Raw genomic sequence first — 15476 nt, 5'->3', positions numbered from 1 at the left:
CACGACCTTCGTCAAAATGATCAGCAAACTATGACAGGTACCTTACATGTAGAGAGCACTACAACACAGATTCCTTTAAACCACACATCAGTTAAGTGCCGGAATTTGGAAGGTGACAATTGATTTCACCTCTCTCCCCTCAAGATTCCAAATCAATTGAGAAACAGACATCAGAATCCAAGCATATGGATCAAAATATCTGCTGTTGTTACTGGCAAAGCTGGAGGACAGGTTTGATTTGACTTTCTACTATTTTCTTTAAAACCTAGTCCTTGGGACCTGCCTCTGAAGAGAACTGGGTCTGAAGTATAGACATATATTTGGCTGCTCTGTGTAGGCCAGACTGTGGCCTGTTCTGCCATGCAGGGACATCTGGCCAAATCAGCAGAAGCAGAAAGAGTAGAGAACCTGCAGCCACAGGCAGTCATGGTCTGCAGAGAAAGCCCTTGAGGCTGGCTTTCCCATGCTGGATACCTCCCCTAGTCTCACCAACCGGTAACACAGTGCCCTTCACTCCTATAGGAAGAGGAGACGTGGCCAAAAGCATTTTTCCAACATTTCTGAGAGAGAAGAATTTCCTAACTTGTGGGTCTTACAGGAAAACAGAAAGGAGAGAAAATAAGTCTCCTATATGAAGTAAACATTTAGGATAAATCATTGCTATGACACAGATCTTGTAAAATATGTTATTCTTCTTCCAACCCTGTCCTAAAGCATTCTATCACATTCACAATACACATCCTATAAATTTTTTTTCAACATGTAAATATATATAATTCAAGTCACACAGTCTTACTTTATTATGAACAAAGTTAAATGATAATCTACAGAATGGGAGAAAATATCTGCAAATCCTATAATGAGGATTTTATAAGAATTTATATCCAGAATATGCGAAGAATTCTTATAACTCAATAACAAAAATCAAACACCCCAGTTAAAAAGTGGGCAAAGACATTTCTCCAAAGAAGATATACGACTGTCCAGTAAGCACATGAAAAGATGTTTAACATCATCAGTCATTAGAGAAATACAAATCAACCCTGAGATACTGCTTCATCAAATAGGATGGTTATAATTAAATACACTCAAATACACACACAGAAAATAACAAGTTTAGCAATGATGTGAAGAAACTGGAACACACAGTACATTGCTGGTAGGAATGTAATATGGCCAGCCACTGTGAAAAACATTTTGGTGTTTTCTCAAAGAGTTAGCATAGAAAAGCCCGACGACCAAGCAATTCCACTTCAAAAGAATTGAAAGCAGGTATTCAAACAGATACCTGTATACCACTGTTCCTGTAGCATTATTTACAATATCTGAAAAGTGTAAATAACCCAAGTGTCCATGGTCAGATGAATGAATAAATAAAATGTGGCATATCCATATATTTAAATATTATTCATTCATAAAAAGGAATGAAATTCTGATACCTGCTACATGAATGAATCTTGAAAACATATGGTAAGTGAAATAAGCCAGACACAAAGGGATAAACATTATATGATTCTATTTACATGAAATACCTAAAATAGACAAATTCTTAAGGGCAGAAAGTAGATTAGAGAGATTAACCAGGGAAGGGAGTGGGAATCTTTGCTTAATAGGTACAGAGTTTCTGTTTGGGGTGATGAAAACTTGGGTAGGAAGTTGATAGCTGTAATGCACAACACTGTGAACACAATTAATGCCACTGAATTGTATTTAAATATAGTTGACAGATGAATGGATAAAGATGTGGTATATATACCCAACGAATATTACTTAGGCATTAAAAAGAACAAAATTGGGTCATCTGTGGAGACATGGATGGACATGGATGACTTACACAGTGAAGTCAGTCAGAAAGAGAAAAACAAAGAGCATATGTTAACGCATATATGTGGAATCTAGAAAAAGGGTCCAGATGAACCTATTTGCAGGGCAGGAAAAGAGACACAGACATAGGGAACAAGTGGGTGGACATGGTGGGGAGGAAGTGGGAGGTGGGATGAATTGGGAGACTGGGACTGACATACATACGGTACCATGTAGTAAAATAGCTAGCTAGTGAGAACCTGTTGCATAGCACAGGGATCTCAGCTCTGCATTTTCTGATGACCTAGATTGGTGGGATGGGGGGTGGGGACAGTGGGAGGGGGGTCCAGAGGGAAGGGAGATATGTATACTTATAGCCGATTCACTCTGTTGTACAGCAGAAAACACCACAATATTGTAAAGCAACTATACCCCAACAAAAAATAATACATAAATAAATGCATGTAGTACTTATTACCTTTTGTCTTCTAATTATAATAGTGTTATTTCTTTTACTAAACTATAAGTTTTTTAATGTCTTTATGTTTCATTTTCTCTTTTCATCCATGCTAAATACATCATAGGTTCTTGATGAGTGATAAATTTTCAGAAATGAAAAAAATGGTTGAAATTGCAAATTTACCACAAAATTTTTTTAAATGATTCATTCATACTAAATATGCATTTACATATTTTATAGCAGTTTATAGGAGAAAAATCACACTATTCCTTATTTAAGAAATAAGTTTTAGTAGGACTACCACTACTAATATATTTTGACTATTCATTTTTAACTAAGTAAAGAAAAATAGGACAAAAATAAACATTCACTGGGTCAGAGATGAAATCGGAATCAGGAAGTCAATAGATTTATGAGTCAAGTCAGAGGTGAACTTTTTCGTGTTTTATATTTTCAAGGGTCATTCTTCACTGAATGCTAGTATTATATATTAAAAACAAATACAGGAGCCAGGGTCCAGAGGTTTTCTTGGCTCTTGTAGTTGGGCTTTCCTGCTGGCTCAGATAGTAAAGAATCCACTTGCCAATGCAGGAGACATGGGTTCGATCCCTGGGTCAGAAGATGCCCTGGAGAAAGAAATGGCAACCCACTCCAGTATTCTTCCCTGGGAAATCCCACAGACAGAGGAGCCTAGTGGGCTACAGTCCATGGGGTCACAAAAGAGTTAGACGTGACTTAGTGACTAAACACCACCACAGTTGTAATTCCTTTGCACAATAGCAATGCAGTTAGTAGTCAGACAGATGATAAGGGGCAGAATGTTTTCAGAAACATTCCTCAGGCATTTCTGACCCTTCTTTCCTCCTTGAGCCACCTGAGGATGTGGTGCTGACAGGGGCCACAAACAGATCTTTGTTACCTGCTTACACTTCACTCTTCCCTTTCCTGAATTCCTTCTTTCTCATTAAAATAAAAATTGAGTGTGGTTTGAGAATCTAGACACCTTTAGGGAATGAATATTTTCTCCACATGTTTATATTTTCCCCCACTGAAAACAGGGAAATATTTCTCTCTGGACACTCCGTAGAAATGGTTAAGTACTCTGTTGAAAGGAAAATAAGGTCTCTGGGGCATAGACATTACCAACATTAGAAACACTCTAACAAATTCTGTGTCACCAGAATTTTTCCCTTTAGTCTAAATTATTAGGATTTGAGATAATTTTAATGGAAGGCAGAAAATACCTTCCTTATAAAATAAAATACCCAAATTTCTCTGATATATTAAGTATCAACAGAATAATTAAGTACTTTTTCTTTTCAAGGCAACAAGCACTTCTGTAAATCATTGCATTTCTCCCCCAGATTTCCTTTGTAGATGTTTGAAGGTATTAATTACTATCATAATTTTTCAAATAAAGAATCCGAGACCAGAAAGGCTAACTACTTTGTCCAAAGCAGAGTGGACTCAGCACAGAACTCCTACACCGTCCCGATACTCCTGATAGTACATTCTTCTTTATAATTAGAACAAATCTCAGGGCCCTGTGCATATGGAAAACACTGGAGAGAACATTAAATATTAAATATTATTGGCTTATCGAACTGCTAATGTTCCTATCATTCAAAGAGCTCACATTAAAAATAACTTGGTACAACAATTTCCTGCTACAGGTTAAGACTGTACCTACCCTAACAACATAATAACTGGTAAATTAAATTACTCCAGCCATTTACAATATGGAATTCACATTCCTCTTATTTAAAAAAGTCTTTTGTCAGCAAATATGAAACAGACTTCAGACTTCTTGATTTTTTTTTAACCAAGATGATGCTACTACTAAAAATTTCTTGGGGGTAAGTGGCTGGGTTGTTGAGTTAGGAGAGGTTACGGGAAATGGACACTAAGAGGTCATGGCTAGAGATCTGCAGGAAGTCAAAAGGTCTTTCTACTTAAGACCCCATGTTCTTAGACCCACAGGCAGAGAGGAAGAATGGTTCCACTATTCCATTGCACATCAAGACAAGATCCACAATAGATACGAACCTTTGATTCATCCTTTCCCAATCATTTTTACAGATAAAAGCCTAAGGTCCAGAAGACTGGCATTAAAGGACAAGACTTTACAACTGAGAATCACAAGCACCTTCTGCGCATGAATCCCATTAATAGAAAACACTTTTCCAGCTGTGCTCCTGTGTAGATTCAGGTTTGAAAATTTGAGCACAGTTGTTAAGGAGAGACGAACTGCTCTGCTTAAGAGAGAATTCTCCCTGGAATTGTAGGTCTGGATAGGAATAGGGCTGGGGGGAAAGAGGTAGCCTGAGAAACCCAGGCTGCTGTGAGCTTCCCCACCACGCACAGCCCATCAGTGGACCTGAAAGGGCTGGCTGGGCATGGACGGCTAGCAGGACCTGGGGAAGACATACAGCTTCTGGGTTAACTTCAGAAACAGTTGGCAGGTGTGTATGAAGGGGCTGGGGACACAGGAGACCTTGAGAAAGTAAACCTCTATGGATGAGCAAGAATTGTAGGGAAGTGTTGCATTTCCACAAGTCATAAAATTGAGCTTTTTCTGTAGCAGCAAAACCTTGAATTGTTAGCCAAACTAAACTAGCTATTGGCATGTGTGTGCGTGCTTAGTCGCTCAGTCATGTTCAACTCTGCAACCGCAGGGACTGTAGCCCACCAGGCTCCACTGTCCATGGGGTTCTCCAGGCAAGAATACTGGAGTGGGTAGCCATTACCTTCTCCAGGAGATCTTCCCAACCCAGGGATTGAACCAAAGTTTCCTGCATTACAGGCCGATTCTTTACCATCTGAGCCACAAGGGAAGCAAAATTAGTCTCTTGATCCCTGGTTCAATGACTGCTTATATCAGCATGTGTTTTTTAAGATACACGAAGGACTTCCTGGTCACCAGGGATTTCTACCTTGAAGGACAAGGAGCTATCTACACAGGAGAATAAATTCTGGACTCTAATACCCTCCTGCTCCAGTACTAATTCTTTAACTTCTCAGTCTGATTTATCCTTTACTTTTACTACTGCTGCTGGTACTTGTCAGATGCCTATCAGCTCTGCCTCTAAATCTAGAAAGCAAGTGTAAATTCCAGCCTAGATGTTCAAAGAAGCAAGTAACATTAAAGTGCTAATGACACAGAATACCTAGTCATTGTAGACTTCTGAATCCAGCCTCTTTGATTTTAGGAATGACACTCATTTGCCTACGAGGGTTATCACTCACAGGGTTCACAGCTGCACTGGGTTCCATTCTCAGAAGGAGAAACTACTTGGGGTTTAATGTCTTACCTATTACTGTCTTGAAGTTCTTAACAATTTTACCTTTGACTGTGTGTTCTGCAAGTAAAGTTCAATGGCAACAGAGGAAGTGCTGAGAGATGGGAGCCTCACTCACCATGTGGTCCATCCCTCTGGGGAGAGAAACTCTTTGTTATCCTGTCTGCTCCCCTGCCCCTGCTCAATGATCTCTGCCCTCTGCCCTGGCAGGTGTCAGGGCACAGCTCAGAAAGGTTGGGGAGGTCCACACCCTATACACTGAGCTGGGGCTGCGGCCCAGTGTCTGTGAGGGGCTGGAGAAGGAAATGGCAACCCACTCCAGTGTTCTTGCCTGGAGAATCCCAGGGACGGGTGCCATCTCTGGGGTCACAGTGTCAGACACGACTGAAGCGACTTAGCGGCAGCAGCAGCAGCAGCACTGACCCCAATGTATTCCCCTGCCCGAAGAAGCCAGACATTAAATAACAGATTTTAAAAACACTGTGACAGGCCAAGAAAAAGCTTCTTCCTGCTTTTCACTTTGTGCTGGACCCCACAAACTATATTCCTGTCTCTGATTAGATATCTGGCAATCTCAAACCAATATTGTTTTTAGATTCTTAACTAAATAGTCACAACATATATGCAATAATAACTCTTCACTAAAACTATTCTTTGGTTTCAAGAACTCTTAATAATAAATGTAAAATCAGATCTTTTCAATAGTTCAAGAGGGAAAAACCCTCTATATTATTTTTGCCAGCAGGTATCATTAACAATAGAAGTTTGGGTCTGTTATTGTAGCTTGACAGTACATTGCATGAAATGGAAATGATGGAATTTTTTTTTCATGGAGGTAGCCAGGAAAAAAGAAAGTACTTATTTATCCACAGTGAAAATATTATCACTACATATTTTCTATCACATTAGGGATAGTTTAAAAAAAAATCTTGTTACTTTTCTCCAATGTTGGTGTTTGCTCAACTGTAGTGTTTTTCCATTATCTATCTGGCATGAAGTTAAAATAGCCATAGGTCAGTGACATAAGGGAGAATCAAGGGGAAGTGTAAGAAATAGCTTTTAATTTCTTCTTAATTTTGTATCTCCTTCATATCTTAATATCTTACCTTGAGTTTGGCCAAAAGAAGTTCATGATCGTGAAGAAGTTTTTTGGTTTCGTCTTGATTGCTTCCAATTTCTAGAAGATTGGGCTGTGATTCAGCCAACTGAAGCTGTATCCATTTGCCACACTAAAGATAAAAATGGGATAAAATGCACTTTTAGTTCCCCTTACTCCTTCCCTTTCACCCTTCTCCTTTTCCTTCCCCCTTTTTTTTTTTTCAAAGCTTCCAGTTACACTGTGAAGAGTTTAACCTTTCTATAGAGATAGGTCTTACTTAAATTAGAACAGAACAGTTCTAACATAAATCCGTGCCCTGGCTTTTCTTTTTTTCATTCATAGGATAAATTCTTTTCTCTTAGCATATTAGATTTAAATTAAAAGTTCCCAAATGAGGAACATTTACAATAGGTTATATATTATTGAATAGTAAAAAATTATAGAATAACTCACACAAGTTTACATTCTCTTGCTCAAAAAAACAAATTCTATAAAAATAGTGATTTGAGCAAGTAAGGTGTGAACTTCACCAAAGGGAAAAGGTTTCATAAATGTAATTTATGCTGATTAGTGTCTTTAACCTTGCTGAATCAATCAGAAAGAATAAAGAGCAGAGGAAGCAAGTGATTCTTAGTTTATTTCAAAGTTAAAACATAATATTTTTCAAATTTTATCATTGAATATTCAATAAAGCATGTACAAAAATATCAGTGAAGTTGGATGTGTGACAACTGCCATTTGAATGCACTCAACTTGTTTTCCACATGAAGGACCCTTTCAGTGTCCTAACCCAAGATATAATTCATCATTGCATTTCCTAAGGAATTGCTTTTTTAAGAAGCAATATCGATTCAGCAAGAGGAAGAAGTAGCGGGCACATGCACTTGGCTAAGTGAATTGCTGAGGAGAAATGAGAAAGCTACATGTCTATCCCAGACCATTAGTACCCTGAGACTGTTTAGAAACCAGAAGCCCACATAAATCAGACACAAGCACTTCTATTAAGACACACTTTCCATTTTGAACAGCTTGGAGTTTATTTCAAACAGCACAGCAGTGAACTTAGGGAGCTGAGGAGGCAGGATGGAGGGAACTTTCTTAAAAACAGTTTTAGTTAAGAGTTTCCAGTCTAATTTTAGAGTTTTTTTTTTTTTCTTACTGTTAATTTAGCCCTGATTCTTTTATCATTTATTCTATATGCATTCTTCCTCATCCTACTCAAATAAATGTTGCATATTTGAGGGAAAGAAAAGTGAATTAAAAAAAATAACAGTAATTTTTCCTCTTTTTCCCTCACTGCTGATAATTGCAGTTACTCAGAGCATCATAAAATGACATGCAAGTTATTAGTATTGCTGCTTTTGCTTCTGGCTTTTTTCCACATCCATCCATTGCCTTTGAAAAGAATAGAGGTGAAGGGACTCAGCAGAGGCCCTGTTATTGTGAGACCAAGTCTCAAGAGCCCTGGGCAAGCGGCCTTGGTAGGAACACTTTGCATTCCGTGCTTTCAGTGCTTCTAGACTGAATCATTTTGTTCAGTGTCAAGTACTGCCTTCCTGTTTCGAATTTTCAAAATAACATAAAATTTTCAGCAATTAGGTGAAATTAAACAGGCTTTATTGTCCATGCTTCTTACAAAAGGCCAGAAAATTCATTTGGTTAAGCCTGGCGGGGTCTTGAAAGTAACAGGCTGGTGAGCACTGATTCCCTTCATTAAACCCTGAATTCTTGAGCTGGTGAGTTGTCTAAATCCAAGCAAAAGGCTTCAGGAATTTTCATAGGACATATTCATAGGGAATAAAATCATGCATACATTCTTGAACCTAAAGACGTGTGCTCATCTTTGCAAAGGGCAAACTGCTTGACATAAAACATACAGAAACCTTTAAGTCCCAAGTGGCTTCAATTTCCTGTGGTTAAGGGCAAGTTAGACACATGCCCCTCGCACCTTCCCTGGTAGGGTCTTCATTCTCTCACCAGTGTGACAAGGATTTACTAGTGCCTTCACCATGTCAAAACCAGAGCTGCAGAGGGCAAGTGTCACTGTCTCTTGTTAGGAGTTCCCTGTGCTCCGTCACGCTGAAAACAATGCCGCCCCTTATCTCTTCCCTCCTTCATCACATCCACTCTCAAAAATCACAGACATTTCACAGGTCCACTGGACTCTTAAGCCTAGCAATCACGAACCTGTGGTCACAAATGTTTTGCCTTTAAAAACCAAACTGAAAGTATACAATAGGATTTGTTATTGCTTTTCTGAAAAATCAAGCTGCTGTAGATGTTTTATGGCTAACTGAAAGAGAAACTCTAGCAACTAGCTGAAACTTAGAGGGTCCTCTCAGTTGCCAATTTAAAGAAGCATTAAGATGTACTTGCTGGGTTATTTTCTATATGCTGTGTACTGCTGATTTTGTGGAATGTTTTTTAGGATTATCAGCAGAACAAGAAGTCTACAGCCACACAGAATAAAAGGAAGTTGTCTGCTTACCTTTATGACAGCTATAACGATTTTGGAGTCCCCAGCCTGCACAGCTACTGAACTGACTGTTGTTGTAGAAAACTCCACAGCAGGACTCTCTTGGCTGGACATGGTACGTTAGAACCAGAGTTTAAGTGTCGGACAGCCTCTGTGCAGATGTGTGGCTGCTGCTCATTTCAGAAGGCAACCACTGGGGTTACTTGGATTCATTCAGGCAAAGAGCTCCGCTCGTACTGATTACTCTGCCAAAAGGAAAGAACAGGAGGTTAAAAATAGACAACCTCATTGAGTTTATCATGAGAGAGAGAGGAAAGAACGGGAGAGAATCGCCACACCCCTAGTATGGTAATACTGAGCGCTTGTTATTTTGGCCATTATCTTAAACGCAGAGGGCAGCTTCTAGCTCTCTGCCTATCAGCTGATGTTTGATAGCAAATGGAAAAAGAATTACATCCTGACAACCCAAGATACTTTAGCCATTGAATCTATACAGTGATGGTGAACTTTGAAACCAGCCAGTCATTAACCTGGGTATCAATCTTTTCAAGATTTTTTTAAGTCTTCTTCATGCAAAGCAAACTCCGAAAGATGTACTTTAAAAACAAGTTCTGGTATTTATTCTGGGACTAAGCCATAAAATTGTTTGAAATACAATTGTTTGAAATCTGCTTTTCTAAAATTGCCTCTTGTCAAATGAAGTTTATGTGAAATGGCCACATTTCTCTCAGAGCCTTGAATTTCTTAGGGACTTTTAAAAACATTTCAATGAGCATTTATCAATAGATATCCAGCATGTCAGGATTTCTTTGCAACTATCTACTCCACTGAACAGTATTTTCAAGTTCAGGTATCATGACTACTAGGAAGTAATACATTTTCCAATTACTTTTAATTGTAGCAGGGGCATGACTTGTATTTTTGATTAAAGGTTAACATTATGTATATTTTGCTACTTTTCTTTTAAAAAGAATAACATTGTACTTCAGATTTGGTTTTATTTCCAACCCTCCCCCACCCCATGCCTGGGGCAGGAAAATTATAGATGGCTTAAATCAGAGCCTAAGATCGACAGATTAATCCTATTGCTAGAAACTCAGTGTGTGTCACAAGTTGTCTGTGGTATTAAACAGCAGCTGTTGGATTCCCTGTCAAGGAACAGCTGAAAATAACACTGAAGCTTAGGTCAGAGGTCAGACGCAAACACATCAGAGATACTGACTCTGGAGCTGCTGAAGCCGTGGGAAATCTTTGGGCCGAAGCCAGAGTGGAGGATATAGCAATAAACCGACTTAAATGAGTCCACTTGCTGGTTAAACCCTTAGCTCAATTTAAAAGCATGGTCAGGTTCAGGTTCATTATTCAGAAGGCTGAGTCAGCACCACGGCTTTGTTCATGATGATATTCTTGAATCAAAGGGGAAATAGTGTTATTACATATATTTTGGTTTGGGCAATTATTTTTGCTTCCCAGAGCATGTCCTGGCTGCTCTGCAGTTACGTGGGCATGACCCAGTTGCCTGCTGGTCAGCAAAAGGAAACCACCCGGGCCCCAGTTCCTGGGCTCCAGAACTTCAGCAGAGGCCATAAAGGGTGCATTTGGGGCAAGCTCGGGAGAGCAGATGCCAAAAGACACCATGATGCAGGAAGTACTGTAAATGGTTTCATCCTATGGCAGGGATGGAGAGCTTGCAGAGAACCATCCTGACCTCTCTATAGTGGCTGCCTCGGTATTCAAGGCGGGCTCCTTCTGCTTGAGCAAACAGTTGGTCCAAACAAACCAAAACAAATTGAGTGAAACCAGTTTTCAGCTAATTGCCCTCAAGAAAAATCAAGAGTTGACAAGTGTGTCACGTAATCTCCACACCCTAAACTAAAATGCCCAAAGCAGCCTTGCTTAAGCCTTTGTGTACACGGCAAACTGCAACAGCAAACAGTGCACCCAAAGTACACAGCGCACCTTCCCCCAGAGCTAATCTACTGTTAGAAACTCAGTGTGTTTCAGAAGTTGCATAAAGGCCCTCAGGAGGCAAGGGGAAACAGGTTACTTAGACAATGGTTAGAAGACTGCTGATGTTCACAGAGCCCCACTTCAGGTGAATGACTGTGTAACGCGTATGGAGGGCAGTGCGGACTGCGCGGAGTCACAGGCCCATCGGAAGGGAAAGGGAAGAGACAGGTGAGGAGGAGAGAGAACTAGGATCCAAGTCTGGTTAATTCCAAGGCTTAAGGGCAAAAGCAATCAGAAATATGTAAGACCTTGTTAAAAGATTAATCCAGCTATTCAGCTGCAAAGGTGATGGCACCTGTCTTTGTATAGATGATCTTTCTAAGCAGACCCAAAGTGCTGCATAGGAAATATTTTCTGCATTGGTGGACATGGACAATAATGCAAACCGCATGCATGAATTTAAATGGTTTCTAACACATGTCCTTTAATTCAAATTCTTGGCTTTAACATCTTCAAAAGACTTGAATCACTTTTTTCTCCCCTTCCCTTGCTTTCTATTTCTTTCCTCTTCAACTTCTTAGTCCTTCTTCCTTGGTCCGTCTACATCTTGCTCATTTAGAAACTTGGTCTAGGTCTCTTCATCTAGCATAATATTTAATTATAAGCTGCATTATTAACCCTGGGAAATACTTTGGAAAACCTAAGTGTAAAATATACTGTATTAAAGAAATTGCTACCCTATAATTAGACGGCTTTTTTTTGAAAGCTTTTGAGCTAGTTTGTTTATACTCTGCCTCCCCTATCTTCACCAAAAAAGCAGGATAAAACAAAACAAAACAAAAAACCTTACAGGCATTCTCATATTCTTTGAAGTTTATAGAGGATCTTGCTGAGGTTATTTGCCTTCTCTGTTTATCCCTCTGGGAAATGCCTGGTTTTTTTTGTTTTCATACCAGCTGAATTTTAGTGAAAAATCCTCCATGGGGAATCAAAAAGCTATAACTGGATTCTGTAGAGTTGCAAATAGCACATTCCCTCCCCCCCCCAATTTTTCTTTTATTGTAGTAAAATACACATAACAAAATTTACCATCTTAACTATTTTTAAGTGTACAGTTCAGTGATATTAAATACATTCATAGTGTTGTGCAACCTTCACCAACATCTATCTCCATAATTCTTTTAATCTTATAAAAAATGAAACTCTATACACATTAGACAATAATTTCATCCCCTACACCACCCCAAAACCTCTGGCAACCACCATTCTACTTTCTTTCTCTATGATTTTGACTACACCAAGTATCTCATAGCAGTTGTTTTTTGTGATTGATTAATTTTACTTGGAGAAGGAAATGGCAACCCACTCAGTATTCTTGCCTGAAGAATCCCGTAGACAGAAGAGCTTGGCTGACGACTACAGTCCATGGGGTCACAAGAGTCAGACACGACTGAGTAATTGACTCCACCAATTTTACTTAGCGTGATGTTCTCAAGGTTCATCCATGCTGTGGTGGTGGTGGTTTAGTCGCTCAGTCGTGTCCAACTCTTGTGACCCCATGGACTGTAGCCCGCCAGGCTCCTCTGTCCATGAGATTCTCCAGGCAAGAATACTGGAGTGGGTTGCCATTTCCTTCTCCAGGGCATCCATGCTGTAGCATATGTCATATTTTCTCTTAAGGGCTAAATAATATTCTCTTGAATATATATTCCATGTTTTGCTCATCCATTCAGCCACTTGAGTGGCTTCTACATTTTCTCTCTTGTGAATAGTGCTACTATGAACATGGGTGTATAAATTATCACATTGAGACCCTGCTTTCTAACTATCTGGGATATATACCCAAAAGTAAAATTGCTAGATCACATGGCAATTCTATTTTTAATTTTTTGAAGAAATACCACACTATTTTCCACAATGTCCAATAGCACATTTTAATGAAATATAGGTAACTGATAGTAATAAAAACTTTGTTATATGATTATTTTTTAGCTCTATGAGGATGCCATTCAAACGACACACTTTCTTTGCTGGAGTATATGTAGAGTCTGCTCATTCTTAGCATTTGTCTTAATGCTATTATTGATTAAACTGTATATGTTTATAAAGACAAATTAGACTTGATATGAATAACACAGAAGAAGTCTATTTATCCAGATTAAAAATGTAAGGCATAATTTTCTCTATTATTATTATCAGTAAATAATAATAGTTACTGTTTAATTATAGCTAGTTATGTGCCAGGAATGGGATGAGTACTTTGCATTTAATCCACATAATTTAATGGCTACAAAGACTTATTTTTATGACTTTATAAATTTCACACACTTATACACACACGCATACACATATCCACATACAGTGATTCACTGATTTTAGCCACCTCAGGTCTAACTTTTTCTCTCTGGGTTTGAAAGTAATCTATGGTCTTATCCTCATACCTACCTAATAACGTATACCATTATTCCCAGGCCTCAAAGATCATCTTTGTTCTCCACGTTAACTCAGTTGTTCTACCCAGAAATATCCTCTTCTCCACTTCATCTATATGAATTCCTCCCATCTCTTAAAGACCAAGATAAACTGTCAATTCCTTTTAAAAGCTGAAATGCCTGCATATATTCCCCTTCCCTCAAACGCAATTGTAATTAAAATTTAATAATGTTATGCTTGTATTATAAACTTGAATTGTTTTGTAATTATTTCATCACTCCACTGGTATTATTTCTTAACTAGATTTAAGGCTCTTTACATAAAGGAATTAAGTCTTAACTTTTTTTTTTTTTCAAAATCTTTGCAGACCACCTCAGAGATTAAAAACAGTTGCTTTACACAAAGCACTTAGAAGAGAACTTGATATTTAGCAAATACTATATATGTGTGTGTGTTGTATATATAATATATACAACACACACACATATATAGCTATATATATGAAGGAGAGTACTAGGCACAGAGGCGCTTACCTGATTTGATCAGTCAGCCAATATTATAAGCACCAATTCTGTGGGGTGTGTGTGTGTGTGTGCACGCGCGCACACTGTGTACTTACTTGCTCTGTTGGGTCTGACTCTTTGTGACCCCATGGGGTCACAAAGAGTCAGAAGCGACTGAGCAACTTCACTTTCACTTTTCACTTTCACACACACACACACACACACCACAGAATTGGTGCTTATAATATTGGCTGACTGATCAAATCACATTTTGATACAATTCATTCACTCAGTATTTACTCATTCAACCAATAGTTATGAGCATTTGCTACATACCAGGACGGAGGAGCCTGGTGGGCTGCAGTCCATGGGGTCGCTGAGGGTCGGACACAACTGAGCGACTTCACTTTCACTTTTCACTTCCATGCATTGGAGAAGGAAATGGCAACCCACTCCAGTGTTTTTGCCTGGAGAATCCCAGGGATGGGGGAGCCTGGTGGGCTGCCGTCTATGGGGTCGCACAGAGTCGGACACGACTGAAGTGACTTAACAGCAGCAGCAGGCAACCAACTCAAATGGATTAAATACCTTAGAAAGACATAAAATGTGCATTACCAGGGAGGAAATATGTCAGTATAATCAAATGGTAAAAAAATTTCAGTGAGTCAGCATTTCTAGAATACCATCTTTAATCATTCACTTAAATCTTCCCCAACTCATTATTTGTATTATGTAATATTCTCCCTGGCACTTCTCATTTATTTCTTAGATTATAAGCACTGTCATTTAATTAATAACCATAAGTAAATTAAAGTGTGCTCTTAAAAAAGCTTCCATCCTAGCTGTCAACTTATTCTTCTATGTAGATACTCACTTGTTGATTCAGTGAGTATGATTAAACAACTCGTAGATGTCAGGCACTGTTCCAGATGCCAGGCGCGCTGCAATAAATGAAACAAAGTTCACCCATTGATGCAGCCTGCCTTCTGGTGGGGGAGACACAACCAGTTAGAACACAAGCAAAAATACATATACAATTATGTTAGGATGTAATAAGTGTTATGAAGAAAAATAAGGCAGTAAGAAGGTGAGAGTGAACAGGGGGAGAGTCAGGAAAACTTCTGAAGACATGAGATTTGAGTAGAGGCAAGAATTAAGCCTAAAAGAGCATGGCATGAGGACATCTCAGCAAAGAACATTCCAGGTAGCTGGCCACGCTTGTTATAGCTGAAAATCTTTCAGTAGGTCAATGTGGCTGGAGCTAAGTGAGAACTGAGGGAAGAGGATGCTGATAGAACATGAGATCTGCCAAGTAAGGGTCTGGCTTGCTTGGGATAATCATGTGGTATGCCTGCTTCCCTGGCATAATTACTGTGGCCCCTTCCATTCTCTGAAGAGTTCTGCTTGGATTATAAACCATGTGGCAACCCTGCTCTTACACCCAGGTAAGGAC

The 15476-nt window shown here is 39.1% G+C and overlaps 1 protein-coding gene across 2 annotated transcripts in view; it reads right to left on the bottom strand.

The window, feature by feature from the left end:
- Positions 1 to 14121, bottom strand: part of CCDC141 (coiled-coil domain containing 141) — a 231792-nt gene extending 217671 nt beyond the window's left edge. For both annotated transcript variants that reach the window (XM_010859751.1, XM_010859753.1), the window contains exons 1-3: positions 14054 to 14121; positions 9150 to 9382; positions 6669 to 6791 (exon numbers count right to left, since the gene is read on the bottom strand). In XM_010859751.1, coding sequence (XP_010858053.1) covers positions 6669 to 6791; positions 9150 to 9251 — 225 coding nt within the window. In that variant the 5' untranslated portion in view covers positions 9252 to 9382; positions 14054 to 14121. The remainder of the gene's footprint in view (positions 1 to 6668; positions 6792 to 9149; positions 9383 to 14053) is intronic.
- Positions 14122 to 15476: the final 1355 nt, after the last annotated feature.

This window comes from Bison bison, unplaced genomic scaffold (genome assembly GCF_000754665.1).
Source record: "Bison bison bison isolate TAMUID 2011002044 unplaced genomic scaffold, Bison_UMD1.0 scf7180017864460, whole genome shotgun sequence".
Classification (NCBI taxonomy): domain Eukaryota; kingdom Metazoa; phylum Chordata; class Mammalia; order Artiodactyla; family Bovidae; genus Bison; species Bison bison.
Note: the sequence above shows the minus strand (reverse complement) of the source record. Positions and strands in the feature narration are given on the sequence as shown.